Raw genomic sequence first — 21,300 nt, forward strand, 5'->3', positions numbered from 1 at the left:
AACATTTCAGAAAGATTGGAGTAAGTGTGAAAAAAAAAGATACCACCTCACAGAAATGATAAATATGAAACAGAGAAAGTAAATGTAGATAAATTACTGTTCAGTTTCCTATTAACAGCTTCTACTGAGAATAACTGGTACCACATTTGCCCTTCTATATATATCATGCTCTTTAAAGATCATGCAGACTTTTCACGATGCTAGCATATGAGCAAATGTACCTTTTGCAAATGAGTTAGATTATTAATCACCCTATCAGACAGTGAAACAGCCCCTGCATATTTAGGTGTTTTAGACATAGAAACCTTTCCTTTTCTACAGAATGACTGCTGTTCAGCAGACTAAAAACCCCAGGATCTATTTCATTGTATTCAAATACAAATGAGTGCTCTAAACTAAAATCTGCACTACTTTATATTACATTTCACCTATCAAATTAAAAGTCTTATGGAGGGATGGGCTGTTCTCAAGGGTGAATTCACCCCCACCCACACACCTGCACAGCGAACCCCAGCTGTAACTGGAACCATGTACTTTCTGCAGGGGCACAGGAGCATCAGGAAAGTCAGACCTCATGAAGAAAGTCAGTGGGTAACAGCAGTTAAGGGTTCAACCTGCTCTTTCCCCAGGCTTCCTCACACTCCCCCTGTGCTCTATGTATGACATCCTCTCAGCTGAGACACCAGTAGCACCACCAAACAACAGTGCTGAAAACCGGCTGAAAGGGATACCAGGAAAACCAGAAGGGCCATTATGGTGGCTGAAATGACCAACATGCAGGTTTTGCAAAACAGGAGAGATAAAGGGAAGCGAGGAAGGAAAAAAAGACAAACACCCCTGCGGGTTTTATTAGCAAGCAACATTTCATTAAGAAAAGAGATGGATTTTTCAAAACCTCCAGGTTTTTTGCTTAGAAAGGTAATGTCATTGCAGAGAAGAGAGTGCTGGTTATGGAATTTAGGCATCATCAAACTAATTGCGTTAATTTAGCCAAAATACAGATCACTTACGCACAGTTCTGGGAAAACCACTGCTGTTCTGAAGAACTAGAACTATGAATGATTTCCTCTCCAATTAATCATAATAAACATAGGAGTTTAAATGTAGTTGGGAATATGTGCACGTCTATACATGCTACATTAAGTCACGCTGAAACCTATGCCTGCACTTTCCTCTCTGTGCAATTTAGAAAACACAAATCTCTGTAACAGCCCTGGTCTTTAGATCAACCATGTCATGCTTTTAGCATAGGACATTCTCTATTCACTCTGATTGCATAAATGCTCACTAACATCCTCATTTTTCTGAAGTAGAAAGAGCCCATGTTTAATAGCACTAGAAATGTAACAGAGAGACACATGGAAAACTCTTGACCTGGCATTCTTGTCCAGGTTCAAAAATGCACTTGAAAGGACACAGAGAGCTCCCACCCTGCCCTGCTGAAGCAGTATGTTTTTAATATCTCCTCTCAAAATTTAAGTTAAGAGATGCCTTTTGATTAGATAATTATCCTGGGACTACAAAAGAAAACATAATTTTTAAGTCAAATACTTGCAACAAATGTGCATTCTTTTGTGATTTGTGTCTTTTTATATCCCTGTTTTGGACTTTATCTTAAAAATACATGAATAGTTAAACCCCACCATTTTCCTAATAGAAATCTTACTGAGTATTAAGATCCCTGATCTTCGTTGCTGATTTATTGAATGAAGGCAGTGAGAACATTTTTCCCTATGTGGCTTCTAAATTTTTTTAAACACTATCTGCTTCCTTTGCAACAGAAAACAAATAAATGAACACCCCAATCCAACCGACCCTCACTTTGATTACTCTAGTTCAAACATAACTATCTCTTTTCGTACAAAAAGCAAACCACAAAAAAAGGAAAATCTAATGACAACCAAGCCCTCAGAAACCCCTAAAAGAAGCAGCAACATGTATTTCGAATGAGGCAGAAATAACACTTTCCCAGGGTATTTTAAAACTCAAGCAACATCTCTGCTGAGAGCAGACTTCAGCAGAGCACACCTGAGTCTTCCTGGACAGGTTTTCCCAACTAGCAGTTGCATGTTATTCTGCCCTATGTATTTCTACAATCTGGGAAAGCAACTACAACTTCAAATCGGTATGACTATTTTTGTACTTGCTAGAAAGCTACTTAAGCCTCTCAGGCATCCATGTAAACCACAGAAATCAACATCTGAGAGTGAGCCAATCTCTCTCAAACCAAGCAATAAGTCACTTGTTTGAAAAGCTTTTCTTCCAACTACTGGAAATAGTAATTAAACAATCCTGAAGCAATTAGAAATGTTAATGTGATTTTCAGCATTTGATGCTTTTACCTCCACTATTAAACAAAACAAAACAAAAAGTTACTTTGTATAAATATTACAGATGTTAACTTAAAATTGTTTAACAAAATCAGTTTGCTTAAAACAGATCATTTGTACCTTAAGAAAGCTACTACAACTTACTGTCTTTAAGAATTGTAAAAATTTCATTCAGCTACTGAGCAAAGAAGCTCAGATTCCAAATAATCATTGCTTAATCCGGAAATAATAAAAGTAGATGCTGCTCTTCCAGAAATTTTCACAGCCTTTCCAATAGTCACTGGAATAAATGTAAGGAACTTTCCTAGACATTAAATAACTTTCATTATTTTCCTGGGTACTGAAGCCCTGGGTTACATGTGTTTTAAACTTGACCTATTACCAGAGGTAACAGGAAACATTTCATTTGCATATAGCAAGTCTCTAAGATTTCAGATGCACAGCAATAAATTCTGCATTAAGTAGTTAAAACTTCGGCACAGGCACATGTTGATCCTCATGACATTCAATATCCAAATCCTATTCACTGAACTTTCTCTTGTGAAGCAACTATCGAAGTTTCTCTTTAAAAGACTCTTGACTATATTTCAGCCACTCAAACTCAGCTCACCTCAAACTATTCTTTTTTTAAAAAGACTAAGTTAAAGAAACCTACCAGTTTAACACCTAATTCATCAAATATGAAGGCAGGCAGTCCTTCAGCAAAACAAAAAACCCATGAAACTTTCTGTACATCATGACCAAAGCACCTGAAGTAAACAGAAATTTCAGGCTCCAAACCTATTCTAAAACCTCTCCATGAGGGAATTTCACTTCTAACACTGCTAATATAATTTGTTCTATTGTTCAGGTATCACTCTGATAAGCTATGTTTTCCTTTCATCCCACCTAAAATTTCCTTCTCGGTCTTGCCATACTTTATGTGAAGAAGCAAAAAAGTATCTTTATTAACTAGCCCTTTTCAAAACTATATTCATTCCTAACTCATTACTAAACACAATTTTGTTTTAAACTTTGCTCAGAATCATATTTTCTGTAACTATGCCTGCATTACTGCAATCAGCTGCAATCCTTTCCATCTGTCTACGTCCTTTTTTAAAGCTTCTCATCTAAAGTTGAGGACAATTCTTCAAACTGCAACCTCATCGTTCCCAAACCAGTAGAAAAAACCAGCCTTTCTCTGATATTCACCACTCCTCCTAATGTATCATGTATCCCAGCAGAAAGATGTATTTATCCTCTACTGCGGTATGACACCAATCTATGATATTAATTTAACTATTGAGCAACAAGGATCCTACCAAATTTGAATGCCCACCTATCATTTTAATTCTTGTTTCATTTGCATTTCACTGGAAACAATAAAATCTGCACACTTCTCTTTCCAAATGCCCTGGAGCAGGCAGCCACCTCTGTATGATTAACCTCCTTTCTTTACAGTTGTGGAAATCTCCCTTGCTCTGTCAAGAATTCCTACAACAGTCAAAGCAATGTCAATAATATCAGAGAAATATATATATATATACGGCTTTGGGTTATGAATTAAAGTTTTTTAATATTGTTGTGCAGAAGATAGGGAAACTGCAGCAGTTCTAGGGGAATTAAATTGAATTTTTAACAATAACATTACTTTTTGCTACTGAAAATAAATCTGCAAGAATCTAAACCTTTTATCTGAGTCATCAGATACTGAGATTTCTCAGCCTGGGCAGGGAAATGCATGAAAGGGATTAAGTGACCAATATATCCCCTGTGGTCAGGGGGAGCCTCAATAAGCAATTCTGTTCAACTGAGAAATAAGCAGAGTGCAATAAGCAGAAATGTGAGAGGTTAGCTAAGAGTAAAATAAGTGAAATAACCTAAGTGTGAAAGAGAAGCTACTGCTGTTCATTTAGCACTACATTTGGGGACTCTGAACTGCTCTCTCAGTGTTCTTACTCTCACATCTCATTCAGGACTCAATTCTGCTTATTGCAGGGCTTGCCATTTCCCCTTACTCCTGGCAAAAATTCCAGACTACTTCTCTTTACCAACAAGAAGGAACACCACTGTTTGGTCCTCTACCATTCCTCCTTCTGTCAGAGTGTCTTGAAAACCCAGAAAGCTTCTCCAATAGAGGAAACTAATTCCCAGGTCATTTCTCTTGGAAGGCCACATCCTGAACAGATAGACCTGAAGATGCAATTACCTACCTCCAAGTAATATAAATCAGCTCTTCAGCTCATATCACCCTCTCCTTTTACCAGTGTGGGACTATGCACCATGTTATTGCAAATTACTTTAGAATTGTGCAATGAAAAATATCAGCTTGAAAGTTAAACAGTTAAAATACACACCACATTTATTTTTGTAATCTTTACAGATTGCTAGCACCCTCTGCATCCCAAAAAGGAGTGGCTCATCAGATGAACGGAGCAGCATTCCCTTGAAAGAAGTATTTCAGGAAATCGTACTATTCCAGTTTAAACTCACTCGATATTTTTCTAGGGGGGTTTTGGTCATTGCAACTGCTAGAATTTTAATCAGGGTCTTAATAGTTTTGAAGAAATAGCTGTTCCCTTTTTATACCCTATCCATAAATGAAAGCCTGGATTCTGGAGTCCTGCTTTGCAGCGGTGGGTGAATTCCACAGCTGTGGGATCATGGAATATAAGAGGCCTAATTATACAAGGCAAGAATCAGTTCTGGTAGATGATTAAAAGCTAAAAGCAGCTGAATAGTTTAAGAACCACAAAAGCTAGTTCTTGCCTGTCAATTCCAATAGAACGAACATAAACTTCTGCATTCAAATCTTGAAAGAAGATTCCAACCAACCACAACACAGTAAAAGAAGTAGAAAGAGGGGCTTTCATGCCTCATCAGGACTTTTTGCTGCAAGGGAAGTTTTGAAGTTCTTCAGTGCTGCTTTTTTAGGCTCCACATAGCGAAGACTCCGCAAGTACTTACGTACTGAAGTGTTAGAGCCACACATATAAAAGCTGCATTAATTCTTATCTTCTCTGTGTAGGAGGACTACACTGAGAAAGCAAACCAAGATCATCCCTTCAAGTTTGATGCCAACAGCAGCAGCAGATACTGCGCCACACAATCTCCATAGAGCACAATTCTTAGCCTCATGCAGAGACCTCCTCTCTCTTTGGTGTCAGCCTCTCTGGCAGAGCAGTTTTAGCTTTGCTTCTGTTCCAGCAGGAGCTGCTGGCCCCTTCAGCCAACCTAGGACCCACAAAGGCCTAGATTAACTTCCCAGCTCTGCCACATATCTTTAAGACCTTGGGCATGTTTTCTAAATCCTGACCCAGCAAAGCACCTCAGCACAAATGCACCATATTCCCTCCAGACTACAGTATGTATTCCTAAGCAAGACAAACTTCTCTATCCCCAGTCTATAAGGCAGGCAATGAATGGTAACACAGACACCTCTGTACCCTTCAAATTAGCTACCATCCTTGCCACTGTATGTTTAGTGCCTGTGTCTAGAAAAACAACCCAGAGCATTTGTTTGGAGTTTCTTAATGTTGGTTGTTTGCATTACTATCAGCAGCCAATTCTGTGACATGTGAAAAAGAGTGGATTTCACTTTCTTGGCTGTGACTGACTGAAATCACAACAAACAAGTGACAAGCTAAAATTAAAACCTTCCATTAGTTGTTATTAAACATCCTAAGGTCCAGAAATGGAAATTAACCTCATGCTGATGACAGCTACATGGTTAGTGATATGTCACCATAAATGCTATCACAAGGGACAAAGACAGAAAAAAAGACTGACCTCACAATCAAAAAAGATTAAGCAAGAGCACTTCTGAAGGAGTGTGAATTACTCGTTAACACATTTTTCAATTGTGTAACAGTTACTTTCTGCCTGGATCCTGTTTAGAATAAAAACTGAACTTTTGAATAAGTTCTTAGTTGTTAACTGGTTCAAGAAAAAAAAAAAAACTGTGCTGAAAGAATAGACACAATAAATTTATGGGCATATTCAAATATATATTAGCTGCTTAACACATATCAAATTGCTTTCCAGTGATGATCACACAGATGAACACTTACAAAACCAAAACCAACCAAACAAACAAAAAAAGCAAGTGAAATTATTTACTTCATGCTATGGTGTAAAACTTTTAATCAAAATCTCACACAAGCATGAAGCGTGATCTATCATATTTCCCAGGCTAAGCAGGAACTGATGTTCTTTCTGGCCTGTAGCTTCATATATATGGGCACATTTTTATGTATTAAAAAGTTTATGAGGCTTGTGCACACAATAAGAAAGGGTAAACAAGTTTCAACCACTACTGTGCATTTGCAACTGTATCAAAAATCACTTACTCTGTGAACTGAAAAAATACCTCAAAATCTTGTAAGACTGTTCTTAAAAACCATTTTCCAAGCAGGTTTGCTTGACCCCATAACTTTAGGTTATGAATGATTGCAGACTAGATTCTGCAGCTGGTGTACTTCTACAACTATAAATTTTGACAGCATTGCTCAACTGAGAAAACAGTGTCAGTCTTCCAAGCAGCCTGGTTGTTCTTTTTATGGACCACCACCTATATTTGTGAACTGCATCAAATTAGCCTGCAATTTTATTAAGTGAGCAGTCTCTGTAATTAGTAGTTATAAACACCCAGACGCATTCCAAATTTTTTAAGAAGTCTGTGTTACCTACCACTTCACCAGAATGTGAGTATCTTGGATGTCTTTATATTCTTACAGTAAATAAAAGTATATGACACTTACACTAAAATACATGTGAGAGAGAGATGCATTTAAGACAGACAAACATTTGTACAACACAGCTGGGAGAAATTGCAGTCACAGCTTTGGCATGCTTGGAGAGGTTTCTTTCAAAGCCTCTGATAAATGCATGCTGCTGCAATATAGTAAAAAGAGTAATAAAGATAACTTACAGGAGGTCCAGTTTCCCCCTTTGGACCTCTGACACTTCCCCTTTCAAACATTTTGCCAAGATCTTCATAGTCATAAGCATAATTATCAATACCATTTTCGTAACTGTTTTCTGTATGATAAGACTCATCAGCATCAAATGCACCTTCCTGCCCCGGATGGAGTTGCTTATCCAGAGGGAGCTCAGCAGGCAAATTATACAGAGTTGTGTTGAAGATTTTCTGCTTTTTGTTTGGTTCCTCTAAATGCTGTTTTGCTTTTTCTGTTCCCTTGCTTTTAGTTTTACTCTGTTTTACAGGGAAGATCAGATCAGGCTCGCTATGTCTGCCTGCATCTTCTGCGGTATTAGCTGAACTATTTGGATACGATCCTGCAGGGGTTTTAGTGATGTTTCTTTTTCTGCTCATCTCCTGCTGCTGAAGAGCCAAATCGATGTTCTCCTGGAGTTCTGTTTGAGGCCAAGCTTCCAGCAACAGAGGTTTCGTCTCTGCAAACTCCCATACAGAGGCATTTCTTAACTCAAAGTGGTCTGGTAGAAAGTGAATCTGAGCAGCATTGGTAACAGGCACGTTTGATACTTCTTTCCATCTATAAGCTGATCTTTCTTCCTGGTTTTTCTCATCAGTGATCATCTTTGAAAAAACATCCAGCCCATCTGACACAAGTGAAGCCCCACGCTGAGATCGATACGTTTCAGCCTGGCGGCACTGCTGTTTCACATATTTACAATAGTTTGCAGAGGCTTCTGCAGAGGGAATAATATCAAGCTGACATATAACTCCTTCAAAGCTGACAGAGTGAGAGTTCATCCTTCCCAGGGTAAATACACCCTCTGAATCAAATGTCTCCACTTCAGAAAGTACTTCACTGCTGTAGTACTTGTTTCCACACTCAGCAAACATTGAGACAGTCCTGCCCCCAATGCCAATGGCAAACGAATGCCATTGCTCATTATGAACACAATAATCAAAGTACACGGGCTGCTTCCCTCCAGTGTACACCGCTACCTTCCTCGGTAGCAGCTGGACACCAAACTGCAGTCTGCTCCTGTTCCTAACACTGAAAAGAAAAGCATTACTGACTCTGTAAGAGTACAACCCAACCAATAAGGTGAACTGATGCCCTAGATTCGACGGAATGACTTGAGTGACGGGGGACTCAATACGTGCATCATTACTTAGCAGCACTCCTGATGCAGTTAGACGAACGCCCTGGGGTAACAGAGAGGATGTTGAGGGCACTGTTGACTCTGATGGCTCTTGGACGTCTCTCACAAGGCCTAGTTGATGAAGAACATCTATTGCTGTAAAAAGAAATAAAGGCACACTGTTGATTTAATTTACAAGCTCACACATTCAGATCCATATAAACAAATGTACGCACAACATTTTAACAAATCTGTACCTCTCAGAGCATATACACTTCACACAGTAACGCCAACAAATCCCTAGTGGGAGGCACTGATCTTTCACACAGATCAAACAAATAATTAAAGGCAGAGCAAAATTTCCACCTTAAAAAAACCAACCAAACACAGAAAGGCCCACAAAATGCCCACTGTAGGTTAATTCACTAGAAAAATCCTCATTTGCTCCCTTCAAATTTTCCAATGATCAGTGAATACATTTTGGTTAGTTCCTTGTTTATTTAGCTAATCCTGTCTACTCTTTGAGCAGAGAATTACTTTTTTTTTGGAAAATTTTTTCTTCTGCAATAAATCCATGCTGTTCCTCTATCTGAGAATTCCTTCAGGAATATATATAAAGACACTGTTATATCCCTTATGATGCAGCTGAAGGCTGCAAAGGCTCAAGTGGGAGCTGAACCACATATCCCCGGGGGTCTTTCTGTAGGATCTCAAAATAAAATCACATTTATGGCATTGATTGACTGATAAAAGTGCCTGCCTGAGTGTTTGTGAAAGGTGCAGAAATATTGCAGACATTGAATCAAAATGCAATCATGGCAATATGGAATGAGAAGATTAGGAACTAAACATATAACATGGGAAAAAGAATATTTGCTTGGCCTAGAGACAAGAAGGTTTGGGGGAATCGAAATAAAATAGTCCTATATCTGAATTGAGGCTGTAAGAAAACAGAGAAAAGCGGAGGAGTAACGAGCTGCAGCACAAGAAATTTCATCTCCATACAAAGAAAAAGCATTCTCACTGCAAAAGTGGCTGAGTGCTGGACTGGGGGGCAGAGACTTTGGGTAATCACCATTCTTGGAGATTTTCAAAGACCAACTGGACAGGACCAAACAACCTGAAGTAACTTCAACATTGACCCTGACCTCAGCAGGAGCAACAACCAGATGAGTTCAAGGTCCCCCTAACCTAAATTTTCAGATTTTTTTTCACATGGGGAAACTGAAGTCTAGTTTTCATAAACAGCATTGCACAGCAGCATACAATATCATCTGTTCCCACCTCTCACTGGAACAACTTCAGTGAAACACCTATATTAAAAATTACTTGTAGTATCCAGTAGTTGCACTGATCAAATAAACCCGGCTGGGCAGACACAGGCATTTTCTACAGCATTTGGCTGAGGCTACTTTTGCTATGTACATGCTTATACTAATTAAATAAAACTATTATATGGCACAACAAAAATTTAGAGTAATGAAGAAAAGTTAAGCATTTGCTGCTACATTAAAAGAGCCACTGAAGCAAATGGATGTTTACGCTTTAAGTGGAAAAAAGGTTTCCTTTCCCAGTTCCCCTTTCTCTGTTTACTGAATGTATTCATAGCAAACTTTAAGAATAGACAGATGCTGGCTTAGTTTCAGTGGTAAATCATGAGAAGTGCCTGAGATTTCCTTGAGAGTGATTTATAAGTTGGAACCAAAAGCATCAACCTGAACGCACTGTACATCTTGAAAATTAATTACACACCTTGTAGTGTTTCTAGTCATGTTTGAGATTCACGGACGCCAAGATTATCCTGGCGAGTAGCCAGTGCAGACGGAGGTATGGGGAAAGAGTATTTCTGCAGAAAGTCCTGTGTATGCCAATTTCTCAAGATGTTTTGCCTCAGAGCAATTAATTCACTATGGCTGTATTTTTATCTGTCAGGCTGATAATAGAGGTCAGGTTATAGTAGAGCTCTGAAGCTCAGTGCATCTGCTAATGAACCACCACACTTTCCCAGGACCCCGTCCTGCCTGCTCTGCCTGCAGCTCTGGAGGAGAAAGGCGTGCTTGCACTGCCCTTGTGAAGGGAAGCTGGGAAGAAACACAGGTCCTGAGCTCTGGGCAATGCAATCTTACACATGCAAATAGTCCCCAAGGCAGAATACACCGCTCCACTACTTCTGTGCACTGCCTGGGCCAACTGACTGCACAAGAACAGCTGCTAGTCCAGCCTAAAGTTGTGTCTAAATATCATACCCTAACCTGAAAAATTGGGCAAGCAGATGCATTTTAAAATTTTTTAAATTAAATTAATTACTATTTTTTATTTTAAAATAGTAATGCATGTGATCTGTCTGAAGCATTATAAATTCCAATATAAAATAAAAAGCTTGAAGTGGCTTAGAATAGTCAGCTTAAAAATTAGATTCAAGTCTATCACTACTAAATGGCAAACTGCAAGCAAAATTGCCAAATTTTTGGTAATTCTGATTTGAAAACAGCACAAAGTGCAAATGTTATTAAAAAAAAAAAATATCAACAGTGAGCATGATGAGGAATAACACTATTTTTTTCTTTTATCCTGCAAATAGATTTCTGCAAACAATGACAGGTCTTGTGAGAGCTAAACACAAATAAATATTGTGTGAAAAATGACATCGAAAAAGTAAGTATAAAGGAATTATTCCTTGCTGACTTGCTGCTTGTTAACCCACTGTCAAGCCAAAAGACTGTTCCAAACTTTTTTGGCCAGTCATTTCACTTCTGATCCAACACGCATTTTTATTTTATTTTAAGGCTTTCAGAAGCTCTTGGCAGCACACAGGGTTTTGGGAGCAGGCAACACTCTCATTCTTCCTCCCAGCATGACAACCACTATTTGCTTTACCTTTCAGTTGTCAGTTTTATTTGTTTACCCATGTCTGCAAAACATCTGTCTTCACTTACTGCTTATTCAACCCATTAGTCCCCCAAATTGTAACAGCCCAACTTCTTGAAGGAAAGGTTTTGTGTTTTTTGGTGTCAAGTGCTTTCCTTCCACCTTCTAGAAGATCTTTAAAAATTCACAGCTTTACTGCATCATGAGGGAAGGTAAAACCTAACACCAGCTTTGGCAAAAAGCCTTCTGACCCTTGTGTGGCACAGAAATAACCCCACAAAGGAATTGGAGAGGATGAAGGGATTTGACTATTGGGCTGTTTCACACACATATTCCATTCAGTCCCTCTTGTTCATTTCCCACGTTGCTCCAAACTCACAACTACTCTGAAGGCAGAATCTGCTCTTCCTGTTTCGGCAATCTTAGTACACACATTTCTCCCTTTCCCTTTCCCAGTGTGGCTAAGGGAAAAGATAAGGGCCATTCATCAATCAGCTCCATCAGGACCAAGGTAATTACTTGCCCATTTTCTAGGTGGTGATGCATCTGCAACTGAGTACAGTAAGATACCTGGCTGGGACACATGCTCTCCTGGATGGCAGATCAGATGACTGGCATAGGAAAGCCAGCAAGACATGAATTCTACGTGTCCTTGAGCCCCGCTCAAAGTACTATTCCTAAAGACGGAGACTGTATCTTTATATATACTTCACTGAACATGGTTTATAGCAGCATACCAAACTGAACAACGTGTATCTTCTCAGGTAGAGCATGCAGAGGCTGTCTCCTGAACTCAGGAGAGAAGGCATTTAATTAGCTAGCATCTTCATGTTTGGCAGCATATTCTTTTTTGCAAAAAACAACTGCCAAGAAAGTTTAAAAACCGAAGTGTTAACGTGTTCCTAATAGGCACACAATCCTGCTCCTGGACAAGTACTAAGCATCAATAATGCAGCTCTGCAGCTTATATACTGAAACTAAAGGATCTACCTGAAATGCATTTTTTTTTTTTTTTTTCCCCCCGAGGAGGTTTCCTTCTCTAAACTGCTTTTTCCAACGTTGTTTACACACTGTGCAATTAAAGTGCAAGAAGAACTAAATTCACTCATGGGAAGAAAGCTGTATAAGGTTCAATATATCATTTTGATCCCAACCAAGCGTTTAAAGAAAGTAAAGTCACATATGGCACTTGTGCATCAAGGATGGAGAGGAGTTTCCATTCAGTACGGCTTCTCTATGGCTATCTAGAAATGCTACTGAATAACAATAATAACAACAAAATAGTAACAGAAAACAAGGAAACTCCTTCATCTGCTGATAACAAAATAAAGAATAATTCAATATAAGCATGTTGAGACTGGAAGCTTTACCCCATTTCTGCAAAGCTCTGTGCATAGAGGCATTCTCAGCCAAGAGGCAGGTAAGACTCGGCCTCCATCCCCACCCCTGGGCTGCTGCACCCCCAGTCCTGCAGGTTTCACAGTCCTCGCCTGCAGGTTCAGTAGAAAAGCAATTCTCAGGCTGAGGGACATGAGAAGTGAGAGTAAAGGTCTTTGCAGACGAGGAGGGTGGGCTGAAGATGCTCAAATTGTCACCACACAGCTGTCTGTGGTATCCATCACCTGCTCCCGCTACACTGGGAAACTGCAAACTGCCTCCCTAAAACTGCCTCTTCCCTTTCCATCCCTGCAGGCCTGGAGCAGGGCAGGCCACACACATCTAGCAGTGTTGCCCCTCCTCCAGTGAGAACTTGGCTCAGCTATTATAAAAATCCGGGGAAATCCCATCATCACAAAAGCATATGGCCCCCATTGAGCTGGATGTGAAAAATCAACAACCAATCCTACCAGACAAGCAATGGGCAACACTGGGGGGCAAAACTACAAAGGCAACAGGGGGGAAGCAAAACAAAAAATCCACAACCAAAGGAAAAAACAAGTTTTGCCTATCTCTGGGAATGACAAGCAGGAAAAACGCATTGGTGAGAATAATGGTGGGAGGCTGCTGAGATATCCCAAAGGGCTCTAGCAAAACATTATCAGGAATGAGTCTTGTCTTAACCACGCTACCCATCTGTTTGTATTCAGATGAGTATTTGCAGTTACACGCTCACCAGCCAAGGATGACCTACTTGGTGCTTCACCTGTACAGCAAAGGACCGCGGTGGAGAGCTGATGCTGCCACTCTCGTGGCAAATAAGAAGTGACTAAAGGGCACGTTAGCCTCCACCACTTCGGGACGCTATCGTTCCCACAGCAGTCTCCAGAGCAAGCTGCACATCTGGTGCTGTTATAACAGCTGGCAGATTAAAAAAGAAACTAAAAACAAGACAACCCTATTTCCTCACAACATCTGCATCTGAATGCAAAGCCAAATGAATACCAAATTTCACATTTTGCTTTAGCGATGCCAGCCTTTATTATGCGCAGTGGTTTGCCTGCCTTAAGTGCAAAGGTAACTCAGTCAGAGCTTGCCACCCCCAAGGACACCCACTTGCAGTGAAGACACAATCAAAGCCTTTTCACTGTACAAGGCTTCTTTTTTATGAAGAGCGTGCTTAAATATGTAAGCAATTTCACAGACAGAAAATCTGAGTAATTTTCAAAAGGTCATCTTTTGCAAACTGGTACTTTAACCTTTTTCTCTCATTATGATGTAATTAGTGTTTTCTTTAAGTCATATGAATTAATGAACTGAACCTAAGGTCACAAGTAACAACAGCCATTTACTCTTTTCATCTACTAACATTGCACAAATGTCCTGTTATAAACAAAGCATTCTCACCTTGTTTGGGTACTTGTGCAACGCCCACAGCTATACATGCTGCAATAAAAAGGAGAGCTTTCCTAAAAGGGAAAGAAAAGAAAAAAAACATGTGAGGAAATATCTACAGTTTCAGAACTCCAAGGAATTAGAAACCTGATTCGAGATCTAAATGGCAGGATACCATTGAATTCAGCAAGTCCTGAATCAAAGCCATCACACTGTTCAACTTTCCACTGACACGGCGTTTCACACAAAGATCGAGGTTGTGTATGCCCTCATACATAGCACATATATTTTACACTGGTTTTTATTAATAAAATGACTGCATCTGCTTTATATTTGCTTGCAGCAGCTTTCAAATATGCATGCTGCTATGTAGTAAATTTCTTCTTGAAAAGAAAAAAAATGTTACCATAAAGAAACCATAAAATAAATGACAAGTTAATTCCTGTAGAGATCATTAGATACTTCAGATACTTTTTACCTCCTATCAGGCTTCTCATTAGATCACATCATCTTCCCATAAGTAAAAATGTTGTATCAAACTTCTGTTCTTGCATTATAAAATTTTATCATGCTACAAGCAAGTCATGCTCTTCACAAAGTAAAAAAAAAAGATCCCATCACATTTCAACGTAAAACTCCATGTTCAGGTAGGAAAGTGTGATACTGATAACTATCATAGGCTCACTGCCCTGGTTTCAGCCAGGGAGAAAGTTTTCTTCTTAGTAGCTGTTGGAGTGTTGTGTTTTGGATTTAGTATGAAAATAATGTTGAGGTTTCAGTTGTTCCAACAAACATATATAAGGTAGATTATGTGCTCAAAATTCACTTTAGAATTGTTGAACATTATACAGACTATATTTTTACTGTGATTAAGAACAGATTGTCTTCTGTTTCTTAAATATCTTATTAGCCAGATTAACATCTAATCGCTCTCTTATCAGTGACCGAATCTTTCAATAAATGAGATATATTTCCTGTTAATGTTGGACAACCAGGCACAGATGCACCTAACAATTAAAGTAACCTCTATCTACTCAGTTCTAAGAAGAAATATTTCAAAAATATCAGAAATATAGTTCTGATACTACCTACTCAACTCACACTCAAGCCCCAGCTCAAGCCTCTTGCTCATTAACGTATCTAACCTCAGCAATTCTTCATAATGTGGAATGCTAGAGTGGCTAAAAATGTTCCCTGGACCAAGTCAGAGAGCACTTGGGTATCTGGAATCAAGTGTATTTGAAAGTAGCATAGTTGCAACCAAACACATAGAACTTCACGTCACCTAATTATGCCAGCTAATTAGTCAGAATTTCACAAGGGGGAAAAAAAAAAAAAAGTAGGAAGAAAACAAAAACACTACCACTTTACACAGGAACACATGCTTTAAACAGAAAGGAAAGACATCTAAGTACGCATGCATACACACACATACAGCAGTCTTTAGTGAAAAGACTTACTGATTCTTTAAAGGGTTTGGAATTCCAACATTTCAGAAACCTCCAAGTGCATGAAAACCACAGAGCAATAACCTGGTTTTATCAAGTGGATTTTTATATTTTGAGAGCTTAAATTTTAGCAAACAGAACAAATTAATAATTTAAGGAACAATGAGGCACGATAGTCATCATTGCCACTGTAAAATGGTAGATAACATCATGCCTTTGAGAAGAAAATGCACAGAACATATAGGATATTCAAAAATATGCATCAGTGCTTCAGCTCTGGTCACAGAGGGAGAGAAAGATGGAAACTATGCCTTACACATCCCAACATGCTTGTAGGGGCATGTTCTTTAATCAACCACCACTACAGTCCCTAGCTATTACTCTTGCCAAGCTTTCTTCTGCTACAGCCACGAAATGTCTACTGGAGCAGTTCTGCCACTCCTAAAAAAGACCTAACATTGACTGTTGTCCAAAAAGCTCATCCACTACAGGACACTCACTCCAGTTTCTTCAGAGTTCTAAAGACCAGAACTCAAGTTCAAAGTTTCTGTATCACACAATGCATCATCTTTTGATCAAATGAGAAGCTCAGGGACAGGAGACAGCTGTGCCAGAAAGAAAGTCCATGCATTGTACTGTATCAGCTAAAACTCAGGACAATCCTTTATTTGACCCGTAATATTTTCAAAGGTGCAAAAATCACTAAAAATCACATAAAACATTTTAGCTAGCTACAAAATAAGAATGCTCAAAGAACCCCAGAGCCCAAAATTCAAAGATTACCCCTCTAATAACAGCAACAACCTCTTCTACACCAGCCAGGCACAAAGCTGTGTGTGTCAGGTACCTGCCTCTGTCACTTCCCAGCAAACATTGTAGGAAAGCAAGAAATTCTAAAATGCTCCCAGGGCTGTAAATTACACAGATGTAACTGGATATATAGAAACATTTAGCGAGAAGTAAGGACAAACATCTGGCTTACACAGTGCTCTCCAGCTAATGTCAAGAACAGAGTTATCAACTAAGGAAAAAACAGGGACAACCATAGTGCTACGGGTCCTCTAATGTGTGAGAAAAGTGAGACTTCCTTCTTTTTTTCAGGAGTAAATTTTTTTTTAAGTTAAACCATGTGCAACCTAATCCATGCAAACCCTCCCTCTTGGTTGAGATCACTACTCTGTACATTTGCAAAACAGTCAGTTCTCAGTCTTCACTCTCACACCAGCACAGCCTCTAAGGCACCAGGCTCCCTGCTGCATAACACATACATGGTTTGACCCATCATCTGCCATATCTGCATGGAGCTTGGCTCCTTGTCTTGGCTGAGCCCAAAGCTCCTGGAGCTGTTGGGACATGCCAATAGAAAAATGCAGAATGTGGCATGGAAGACTTCAGCTGACCCAAATAATGGCTATTTTTTCCCCATTTGACATCACACCTGAAGCTCTTCCAATACCTAGGCTTTAGGGCATAGCCAAGGGATATCTCTTAAACTTCCTCCCCTTCTCCTACCTTCTCCTCTGCTCTATTTCACATGCAAGCATATGCCGAGGGCCACTATTCAATCATTTTGGAGGAAGGCAAATGTGATTAAGCTATTCTACCACTTAAAACTGAGTTTATCTTTCTGATAATCTTTGACATCTTGTGGCCATTTGCCTCTTCCTACAGAGTGGACAGCAACTATCCATGGAGGTTTTTTGCATTAGGGGTGAGGGATGGATGAGAAAACTGATAAGCTTCAAAGGAAGTTGTGGCAAACTACAATGAAAAATTCCACCCTCTGAAGACTACTCAGCAGCATGCACAACTCAGGTTTGCTCAGTGCACAACAGTAGCCTCTTCATTCCAGTCTAAGCTTCCTAAATCTCAAATTTAAAGAAATACCACTAGCTGGCTGCTAGGAAAGACAAGTAAACCTGTTTGCAGTATGACTGCCACAGGTGCATTCAGTCCTGCACTCCTCGGGGAGGAGGGTTTAAACACCAGCACCTGCCCCACACACATTCCTTCACTGGATCTGTCTGAGGACTGCTAAGGAGAATGGCAGAGTTTGGGTCCATCAAGCTTGAGAAGGGCTTTGGAAAGGTCACAGCACACTGTGGACAGAGATGCCCTGGAACTCTCAAAGACCTCAAGATATTATAAACTTTATCTTTCAAGATATAAAAAGAAATATAACTTTCTTTGCTGCTATAATGAAATTAGCCAGCAGGTCAAGTGCTGCTTTCCAAATTTTAAAAGACCTACTAACAACACAGTTTAAGGGGACACAACAGCCTGCAAAACCTCCCTGGTGTGACACTCATGCCCTTTGGTCACAGATGGCACCATAAAATTAGCCAGCAAGGGGGGGAAGCTCCTGAATCCTTTGCCAAATTTCAAAATTTGAATGAATGTGAAATGGGAGAAATACGAGATGAGGTGAGAGGTAGACGAGCAGTGGCCCAAGAAGTCTACAACAGGGCTGGGGTTCAGAGAAAGGAAACTCCCTGCCTGGTGGGCCATTCTTTGGACAGCATCTGGCTTAAAATGAGAAACTACCACATCCAGAAGAATAGTCAACTCTTCCCCAGACAGCACACACCTTTTTTTTTTTTTTTTTTTTTTCTGTATGAAAGCAAAAGTGTACTGCTTGAATTCCTACTCATGTAAAATAGTCTTTTTTCACAGGGTTTGTCTCTGTGTATTTTGATATACAATACTACTGCTTTGTGCTTGCAAGGAACAATGGTGACACAAATATTTTAAATATTCTGTCAATAAATGGAGTGAGAGATTTACAAGTCATGCAGCTGCTTTATTTATTTAACCTGCAGAAACACCACTATATGGGCCTGACCTAATGGTATTTCAACAAAAAGGTGGTTGAAGTTGCAAGGGATTTACTGGTTTGACATATTTTGAGCAAACCTGATCCTTTTGACAGGAATTCTGGTTTCTTAACACAAGCAAGCGATCAGGTTGCTTGGTCTCTATAGATGTAAATTAGGTAAATATTATAGACGCATATAGATATACACTCTGAAGCTATCTCAGATTTTGAACTTGAGTAAACTGCCTCTCCATTACTGTACCTCTTTCCTGTAATGCAATTTATGTTTCTCCATCAGCAATATCCCTTTACAGATTTCAAATAAAATCATTCTTTGAATTTGCACTCAGACAATTCTTAAAGAAGTCCCAAAGACACAACCATTTAAAACAGATCTCCTGGGAAGGCCACCTTCAGGGAGCCCCTTCACAGTCAGTCAAGTACACCCAGATTATACACCAACCACCCTTCAGCAGCATAATCCTTGCTACAACACTAAACAAATTCCGTCCCGCTCAGAGCGCTCAGTAAACTTAAGACACAGGCAGAACAAAATCAGCCCTTCACAAAGAGATACACATATAACTAACCTCTCTAATATCGTTGCAACTGTCATGAATTCACAGTCATTTTACCGAGGCTGCTTTTAGGTAAACTGTAGAGAGCAGAGCTCTACCTTCGCATCACGGGCGAGGATGCGTTAGAAATACCTCAGCCAATTGCAAAAGCACGTGAATACAGAGCAGTTCATCGGGCTATCTCTGGTATTAAGAGAGCAGCCTTAGCTCTGTAGCACAAATTCTATAGGCTTTTGCGTTTGCTTGTTTGCCGCCTTTTACCAGCTAGGTACCAAAGAGGCGCACGAGCTGCCAGGTTACTGCGGGCACTGCGGAACGGATCCTCCTTCCCCCCCTGGGATCGGGGGCACCGGCTCTCAGGTCAGGCTGTCCCCGCTCCCCGGGAACACCAGAGCCAGGCTGCCCGGCGCGGGCGAGGGCAGGGCGACACGAGGGTGCTGGACGGGACAGGGCACATCCAGAACACGAGAGGTGCGGAGGAGAGAGACGGGAGCAGCCAGCGATACAGGCGCTCCGTCCCGGCAGCCGGCACCCCGCCGGTCCGGCGAGGGCACCGGGGACCCCGCGGGGTTACGGCTGGCGCTCGGAAGGGAGGGCTGGGGACACTGCCCTCCGGGATCATCGTCCCCTGCCCGCGGCGGGAGCAGCCCCATCCCCATCCCGGCCCCGCGGCGGGGTGGCGGTGCGGTGCGCCCCGTCTCGCCGCGCCGGCTCCCGCTTACGTTTGCGCCGCGGGAGAGATTCGTCCTCGCCTTGTCCTCTCGGCTCCCAAATGCATTTGTATGCATTTGCCCGGGCAGCGGAGATCCGAGGGAAAGCCGAGCGCCGCGCCGCCGCAGGGTCAGCTCCTGTCCATGAAAGCCGCCGGCCCCGAGGTCTCCGCCGAGCTCCGCGCAAGCCCGAGGGCGGCCCGGCCCGCGTACAGCCCGCGGGGGCGGGCGCGGCGAGGGGGGGGCGCCGGGGGCCGGGCGGCGGGGGCGCCCCGCGGCTGCCCGCGGAGTCCGGCGGCGGAGCGGCGCTGCACCGCCTGCCCCGGCACCGGCGGAGCTCCCGCCCGCCGCGGTGTTGAATTTCAGCGCCGGCTGCCCGGCGATTACATCAGCGCACGCGGCCCCCGGGGCGGGCCGGGCCGCGGCCCCGCACGGTGCGCGCTGCCCCGCGCCGCTCCCCCGGGCGCCGGCCCGCAGCCGGGGGGAGCCGAGCCGGGACGCGCCTGGAGCCGCAGGGCCGAGCCCCGCCCGGGCCCAGGTGCGGCGGCAGCGCGGGGACAGGTGATGCCCGCGGGGCAGCCGGAGGGTGAGAAGAGCCTTCGGGCTGCCGCTGGGCTCCAGCTGCGGAGAGTCGGCAGGAAGCTACAAGTTGAATTAAAATCTGGGGACGCGCGGGGAGAGTTGATGAAATTATCTAAACACAAAAAGCTGCGTGCGCTGGACGTTTTGTATCTCTAGTATAATTGGAGTTGGGTCTAGAAATCCTCCCTCAGAAAAATGTTTGAGGAGCAGATGTAATTTAGTAGCGTTACAATGCCAAAGAAATATGACACCCTTCCCTGTCTTCCTAGAGAGACAAAGGTCTTTTTAGCTTTAATTTCCAGCGTTCTTACCTTGTCCCCACAACAAAGCCTATTTGTATAACTTTATCCCATGAGACATCTTTATGCAAACTGTCACAAGAAACAAACACGGTAGAGTTAAACAATACCAGACGCTGCAGTGCACACTGTACAACAAACACGTGGTCGAGTCCTGCAGCCTTACTTAGGCAAAACTTCCCCGAACTTCAGAAGAAATTTGATATGAGTTAAGATTATGATGCTTACCTCTTTCTGGGTGCTACAAGAATGAAGATTTCTCATCAAGCAAATACCTTCATGACGTGCAGGAAATACCTTCCAGTTGTAGATAAGTTGAAGAAAGATGTCATGAAATAAAACCAAAGGTATTCCCAAACAGCAGAAAATAATGGGAGTGCTAAAACAAAAAGAAAGGCTGTAAAAGACAGAAATTGTATATTATTGTCACTGAGGGTGTCCCCCTTTGCTGAAAAGGACTTCTCTGGGTGATCCAGGTAGCCGGCAAAAAGATGGGGGTGGGGAAAGGAGAGTTTTGAGGAAACCAAGAGCTAAGGAGGGAACCCAAGATGCTGAATTTTACTGGGGATAAGAACCCAAAGTTACAGGGGGGAAGAGTTATTTTCAGGCAATGCAGCAGTGTTTGATTTAAAATTCAAATTCATTTTCAATATCTTAAATAATTCAGAACTTGTATGCTCTCATAGACTGTGCTGGGATTTCCTGTTTACTTCACTTTTTGAGAGCCATAGGTAAAAGCTGACAGAAATTTACTTTCTTGTCCATGTACCTTACATTGGCCATACTGAAGAGAGCATAGTGCCTGCCCAGGCAGACATTGGACACTTCTGCAATAAAATATTTG

The 21,300-nt window shown here is 41.5% G+C and overlaps 1 protein-coding gene across 1 annotated transcript in view; it reads right to left on the reverse strand.

Annotated features, from left to right (window-relative positions):
• COL24A1 (collagen type XXIV alpha 1 chain) overlaps positions 1-19,717 on the reverse strand; it is a 125,307-nt gene extending 105,590 nt beyond the window's left edge. Inside the window, exons 1-3 of the mRNA XM_040073273.1 lie at positions 19,588-19,717; positions 14,037-14,098; positions 7,240-8,540 (exon numbers count right to left, since the gene is read on the reverse strand). Coding sequence (XP_039929207.1) covers positions 7,240-8,540; positions 14,037-14,098; positions 19,588-19,643 — 1,419 coding nt within the window. The 5' untranslated portion in view covers positions 19,644-19,717. The remainder of the gene's footprint in view (positions 1-7,239; positions 8,541-14,036; positions 14,099-19,587) is intronic.
• Positions 19,718-21,300: the final 1,583 nt, after the last annotated feature.

The sequence above is a fragment of the Hirundo rustica genome, chromosome 9 (genome assembly GCF_015227805.2).
Source record: "Hirundo rustica isolate bHirRus1 chromosome 9, bHirRus1.pri.v3, whole genome shotgun sequence".
NCBI classification, from domain to species: domain Eukaryota; kingdom Metazoa; phylum Chordata; class Aves; order Passeriformes; family Hirundinidae; genus Hirundo; species Hirundo rustica.